The sequence below is a fragment of the Carlito syrichta genome, unplaced genomic scaffold, assembly GCF_000164805.1.
Source record: "Carlito syrichta isolate Samal-C Ts95f unplaced genomic scaffold, Tarsius_syrichta-2.0.1 Scaffold126787, whole genome shotgun sequence".
Classification (NCBI taxonomy): domain Eukaryota; kingdom Metazoa; phylum Chordata; class Mammalia; order Primates; family Tarsiidae; genus Carlito; species Carlito syrichta.
In genome coordinates this window covers 31142-37221 of record NW_007070883.1, presented here as the reverse complement: position 1 = coordinate 37221, position 6080 = coordinate 31142, and the positions used below count along the sequence as shown (strand labels likewise).

Below are 6080 nucleotides of genomic sequence, written 5' to 3'. Positions count from 1 at the left end.
TCCGCATCAGCTTTCCAAGTAGCCGGAATTACAGGCATGCGCTACCACGCCCGGCTGATTTTTTGATTTATTGTAGCGATGAGGTCTCACTGCCCGGGCGGGTCTCAAACCCGCAGGCTCAGGCAATCCACTCACCTCAGCCTCCCAAAGGCTCGGGATTACAGGCTGAGCCACCGAGCCCGGCAAGAGCATATTTTTAACAAGCGTGGCATTGTATTCTCTGTGCTGTCCTGTAACTTCTTCCCTTTTTGCTCACATACTGTATTTCACTGAGTGCTGGCTGCATGCCTGCAGCCATCCAGGTACTAGGAATGCAGCTGTAAGTAACAAGAGGGCCCAGCCTTCTCTGCGCTTCGAGTGCTCCTCCGGGCCCAGGCAGAGACAGCATGCAAATGCACCGGGAAAGCGGTGGCTCGAACTGCGCGGTTCAGGGAGTCCCCTTGTGTCTCCAGACGCTGAACCTCGATGCCTCGGCCATGGTCTACCCCCCACGGGAGGTGTGTGGCGCCGGCACTGCGGCCATCCTGCAGTTCCTCTGCAAAGGTAAAGCCAGCGAGGAATCGTGACCCCAAAGGCCACCCAGTGCCCACACAGACTGGGGGACAGCAGAGACTGAGCTAGCCACAGCACCTGCCTGTTCAGAGATCAAAACCTCGAGAGGGAAGCAGGAAGACAGATGAGCATGCAGGGAAGTTAAGTTCTGGACTGTGGTTACAAGAGAATGTAACGGGGCATCTGATTTGGGTTGGGCTGCTAGGAAGGCCTTTTTGAGACTGAGAATGTGGCTCAGCTGACACTCAAGGGATGGTTATGCCTTAGAAAAGAGAGAAGAGGCTGGGCGTGGTGCCTCACCCCTGTAATCTCAGCACTTTGGGAGGCTGAAGTGGGAGAATCACTTGAGGCTAGGAGTTCAAGACCAGCCTAGGAAACAAAGTGAAATCTTGTCTCTACAAAAAAAGAATTGGCCAGGCATGGGGGCACAGACCTGTAGCCCAGCTGCTTGAGATAGGTGGGAGGATCACCTGAGCCTGGGAGTCCGAGGCTGTGGTGAGCCGTGATCTTGCCACTGCACTCCAGCCTCGGCACCAGAGTGAGACCCCAACTCAAAAGAGAGAGAAGCGTGTTCTTGGCAGAAGGAGGTACATATGGGGAAGGGCCTAGAGGGGCTGGGGAGCCAGAGGCTTGATGGAGAGAAGGCCGGTGAGGCCGGAGTGCAGAAGCAGAGGGGAGAGAGATGGGAGGTAGCCAGAGAGGGTGCCTGGCCCGGTGCCAAACGCTGGCTGCAGTGAGAAGGGGCTGGAGGAGGTAGACCAGGCGGGCGGCCGGAGGCATCAGGAGAGGCGGCGGGGCCTGTGCTTGGGAGAGCGCTGCAAGGCAGAGGGGCTGAAGCCCGGAGCCACCGCTGGCCGCCAGCAGGAGGAGCAGGGCTGCCCGGCAGGCTGTGCGTGAGTGGCCGGGTCTCCTGGGAACTCTCAGGAACCGGCGAAGGCTCACATGCCTCTGGTCGCCTGATCTACGATGGCCATGGACAAGCAGGGGAGTGGATGGTCTTCCCATTGATTCTGAATCAATTAGACATCCCTGTGGAAAAAATGAACTTAAACCCCGTCCTTAAGCGGGAGGCAGGCGGCACTAATGATAGAAGATTGATGCATTGGATTTATTTATTTTTTGAGTCGGAGTTGGCTGGAGCGCAGTGACACTCTTACGGCCACCGCAGCCTCAACCTGCTGGGCTCAGGCGATCCTTCTGCCTCAGCCTTCCAAGTCGCTGGAGCAACGGGCACATACTACCATGCCACACCTGGCTAATTTTTTGATTTACTGTAGAGATGAGGTCTTGCCAAGTTGCCTGGGCTGGTCTCGAACCCATGGGCTCAGGCAATCCCCTCACCGCGGTCTCCCAAAGTGCTGGGATGACAGGCTTGAGCCACCGCTACTGGCTGACTTTTCTTAGGACCTATTCTCCCTCAGATAGTGAAGAGGCAGACAGTCTGCCATCGGCTCTCTCAGCTGACAGGTACTGAGCACTTGCTACATTCCGGGCCCAAGGATCAGGTCCAGTGACAGCCCAGAGGGCCAGTCTAGGGAAGAAGAGAGTGGTGGTCTGCATCAGACGGGCAGGTTGCTCGGGAAGGGGAGGAGGGAGGAGGGAGGAGGGGCAGGCAGTTGGGAGTAGCGTCCCCAGGCACCTCAGCTCGGTCCTCCCTTCTGATGCACCCTGTCTGTCCCACCTTCTCCTACAGAGTCAGGGCTGCAGTACTACCCCCCTTCTCAGTACCTGCTGCCAGTGCTGGAGCAAGATGGAGCCGAGAACTTGCGGGACAGCCCTGATGGACCCACAGACAGATTCTTAAGGGAGGAGGTGGAGTGGCAAGTAAGGCAAGCCTGCCTGCTGGGGGCTGCACGTGTGCATGTGTGGCAGGCCCGGGCACAGGGGAGGTGCTTAGAGCCGCAGCCCCCAGATTCCTCCATTAAACCAGAACTGGCCTCCCCTGAGGCGGTGTGCTGAGCCGCTGCTTCCGTACCTGCCGTGGCAGCCTCACCCCACCAGCTCACCAAGCACAAGCTGTCCCGGACTCCTCCCTGTTCCCTCAAACAACTGTGTTCCTTCAGGGCCTTTGGCCAAGTGGTTGCTTCTGTCTGGAAATCTCCCCGTTCCAGACATGACCCCTACGCTCATGAAGCTCCGTCTGGCAAGGGAGATAACCTTAGATCAACTCTCATATAGCTCTTCACTTATTTATTTATCTATCTATCTATTAAGATTGACTGATTGAGTGAGTGAATCTGGGTCTCCCTCTGTCACCCAGTGGCATGATCACGGCTCACTGCAGCCCTGACCTCCTGGGTGCAGGTGATTCTTCCGCCTCAGCCTCCCGAGTAGCTAAACTACAGGTGCGCATGCCTTGGCTAATTTTTTTATTTTTGTAGAGATGAAGGCTTGCTATATTGCCCAGGCTGGTCTCAAGAACTCCTGGGCTCAAGAGATCCTCCCGCCTCGCCTCCCAAAGCCCTGGGACTATAGGTGTGAGCCGCTGTGCCTGGCCTCTTCTAGTGATTCTTCTATTAATTTCTGGTTCCCAGATGCCTCCCTTTCCTTTTTCCACTGCATTTGTGATGTTATATTTCTTCTGACAATTCAACAAGAATTGGAGAGGGAAGAGATTACCATTCAGGGGGAATTGTGCCAGTTTATATTCTGATAAAACATACATACCTAATGAAGGATTAGTGGGCTGAACATAGAAAGATCTCTTTCAAATCAATAAAAAGAAATCCATCCCAATAGAAAAAAAGGCCAGAGTCATAACAGTAGATACTTCACAGAAGAAAAAATTACAAACGGTCAATAAACATTTAAAAAATGCCTGCTGGGTATAGTGGCCCATACCCATAATCCCAGCATTTTGGGAAGCCAAGGCAGGGAGGATAGTTTGAGCCCAGTAGTTTAAGACCAGCCTGGGCAGCATAGTGAGCCTCATCTCTACAAAAAAAAAAAAAAAAAAACATTAGCCAAGTATGGTGGCACATACCTGTAGCCCCAACTACTCTGGAAGCTGGGGCAGGAGGATCACTTGAGCCCAGGAGTTAGAGGATGTGATAAGCTGTGATCATGGCCACTGCAATCCAGCCTGGATGATAGAGTGAGGCCCTGACTCAAAAAAATAAAAATAAAAATGCCAACTTTACTAGTGACCAAAGGCATATAAATTAAAACACCAATGAAATGCCATTTTCCCCAGATTGGCATGAATCTTTTTTTTTTTGAGTGGGAGTCTCACTCTGTCGCCCAGACTGGAGTGCCACAACCCGTACCTGCTGGGCTCAGGTCATCCTTCTGCCTCAACCTTCCAAGCAGCTGGAACTACAGGCATGTACATTGTACCCGGCTAATTTTTAGTTTTATTGTTGAGATGAAGTCTTGCCAAGTTGCCCAGGCTGGTCTCGAATCCGTGGACTCAGGCAATCTTCTCACCTCAGCCTCCCAAAGTGCTGGTCTTATATGCGTGAGCCACTGTGCCTAGCCCCTAGACTGTTATGATATTGAGATATTACCTGTATAATTAAAAATTAATTTAGCCGGGCTTGGTGGCTCAGCCTGTAATCCCGCGAGAACTCATCTCTACAATAAATCGAAAAATCAGCCAGCCGTGGTAGCGCATGCCTGTAATTCCGGCTACTCGGAAGGCTGAGGCGGAAGGATCACCGGAGTCCAGCAGGTCGAGGCTGCGGTAGTCGGGAGCGGCCGCTGCACTCCAGTCTGGGCGACAGAGTGAGACTCCAACTCAAAGAAAAAAAAAATTAATTTAAAAACTACACCCCTACCATTAGTATAAGTAAAACCTTATTTTTTTATTTTTTTTTTATTTTTTTTTTTACTTTTGAGTTGGAATCTCAGTCTGTCATCCAGGCTGGAGTACAGTGACATGATCACAGCTTACCACAACCTTGACCTCCTGGGCTCAGGCGATCCTCCCACCTCAGCCTATTGAATAGCTGGGAGTACAGGCGCATGCCACCATGCCAGGCTAATTAAAAATTTTTTTTTTGTGGAGACAACATCTCACCATGTTGCCTAGGCTGGTCTTGAACTCGTAGGTTTAAGCAATCTTCCTGTCTTGGTCTCCCAAAGTGCTAGGATGTAAGGTACCATACCTGGTCAGGATTCTTCTTTTTTTTTTTTTTTTAGTTGAAATCTAACTCTGTTACCCATGTTGGAGTACAATGGCATGCTCACAGCCACTACAGCTTTGACCTGCTGGGCTCAGGCGATTATTCTGCCTCAACCTTCCAAGTAGCTGGAACTACAGGCACATACCATCACACCCTGCTAATTTTTTTTCTTTATTGTAGACATGAGGTCTACAAGTTGCCTAGACTGGGCTCAAACCCCTGTGCTCAGGCAGTCCTCTCGCCTCCAACTCCAAAAGTGCTGGGATTACAGGCATGAACCACCGCTCCTGGCCCAGGATTCTTTTATGATTCAGAGACTGATTTTTGTCTCAGAGCAGAATAACTACATAGAAAGACCACTGACAAAAAGATTGGGTGTGTGTGTGTTGTTGTTTAATTACAAAAGAAATTCATGCCTCTTATAAATGTAAACATCACAGACAATTATGCCGCAAGGGACTGTCCGCTTTCCCGCCCTGCAGGCCCCTTCCCCAGAAGTCAACATCAACTGATTAGTACACATCCTTCCTGTCTTTTGTCTCTATACCCACCTACAGGCTGAGTTTTGTTGATGTTGGTTTTGCAAAAGCAGACTCATGCTACACACAGGGGACGGGTGGCAGATGTCTTTCTCCATAGCCACGTACACATTCAGCCTGTGGACAGTGACACCACAGTCCGTGGCGTGGAAGCCTCATGCCTTGTTAATGTAGCCTCCTGTTGATGGCGATCACTCCCAGTGTTTTTGCTTTTTGAATCATCCTACAGGAACTTGTGCAGACACCTTTGTGCACGTGTGCATGTTCCGGTGAGCTGGGGCTGCACACTGCGTGTGTGCTAGCTAGGCAGACATCCAGGGGAGTTGGACTTCCCGTTTCTTGGTCTTGCGGCTCAGGACTGCATCCCCCAGACTGTCTCGAGCTTCTTCCTGTGTGCCAAGCACATGGGAACAGCCTGGGAGTTCTTCCCCTGGTGTCCACTGGAACCCCCTGGGGCCTTTTCAGCACCAGCCCACTCTCTCCCCTCACCCCGCCATTCTCAGGCAGTGGGCTGTGATGTCGGGCTGCCCGGGTGGCCCAGGTGCTCGTGCCGGTGAAAACCTCTGCTGCCATCTCCTCTTGACCACTGTCTTTCTTCCCCCCAGAATAGGTTCTCAGACTATGAGAAGAGGAAGGTAAGAAAATGCCTTTTCTTCTCTCTCACTTTTCTTCTCAATTCATACAATATTTGAAGAGTTCTTCCTTGCTCAAAATTAGAGGTAAAAAGAGTGCCTCCCTCTCACACGCATTGTCTGCTGCATCCCTCCACAACCTCAGGTGGGTAGTTGAGGATCCATTTGACACATGAGCAGATTGAGGCTCAGAGAGGTTGAGCCCAACCCCTGGCTCTAAGGCGCCAACCTCC

The 6080-nt window shown here is 51.7% G+C and overlaps 1 protein-coding gene across 1 annotated transcript in view; it reads left to right on the top strand.

The window, feature by feature from the left end:
- LRSAM1 (leucine rich repeat and sterile alpha motif containing 1) overlaps positions 1-6080 on the top strand; it is a 52504-nt gene that overhangs the window by 17018 nt on the left and 29406 nt on the right. The window contains exons 9-11 of the mRNA XM_021707904.1: positions 453-543; positions 2246-2376; positions 5821-5850. Of these exons, the coding sequence (XP_021563579.1) occupies positions 453-543; positions 2246-2376; positions 5821-5850 (252 nt within the window). The remainder of the gene's footprint in view (positions 1-452; positions 544-2245; positions 2377-5820; positions 5851-6080) is intronic.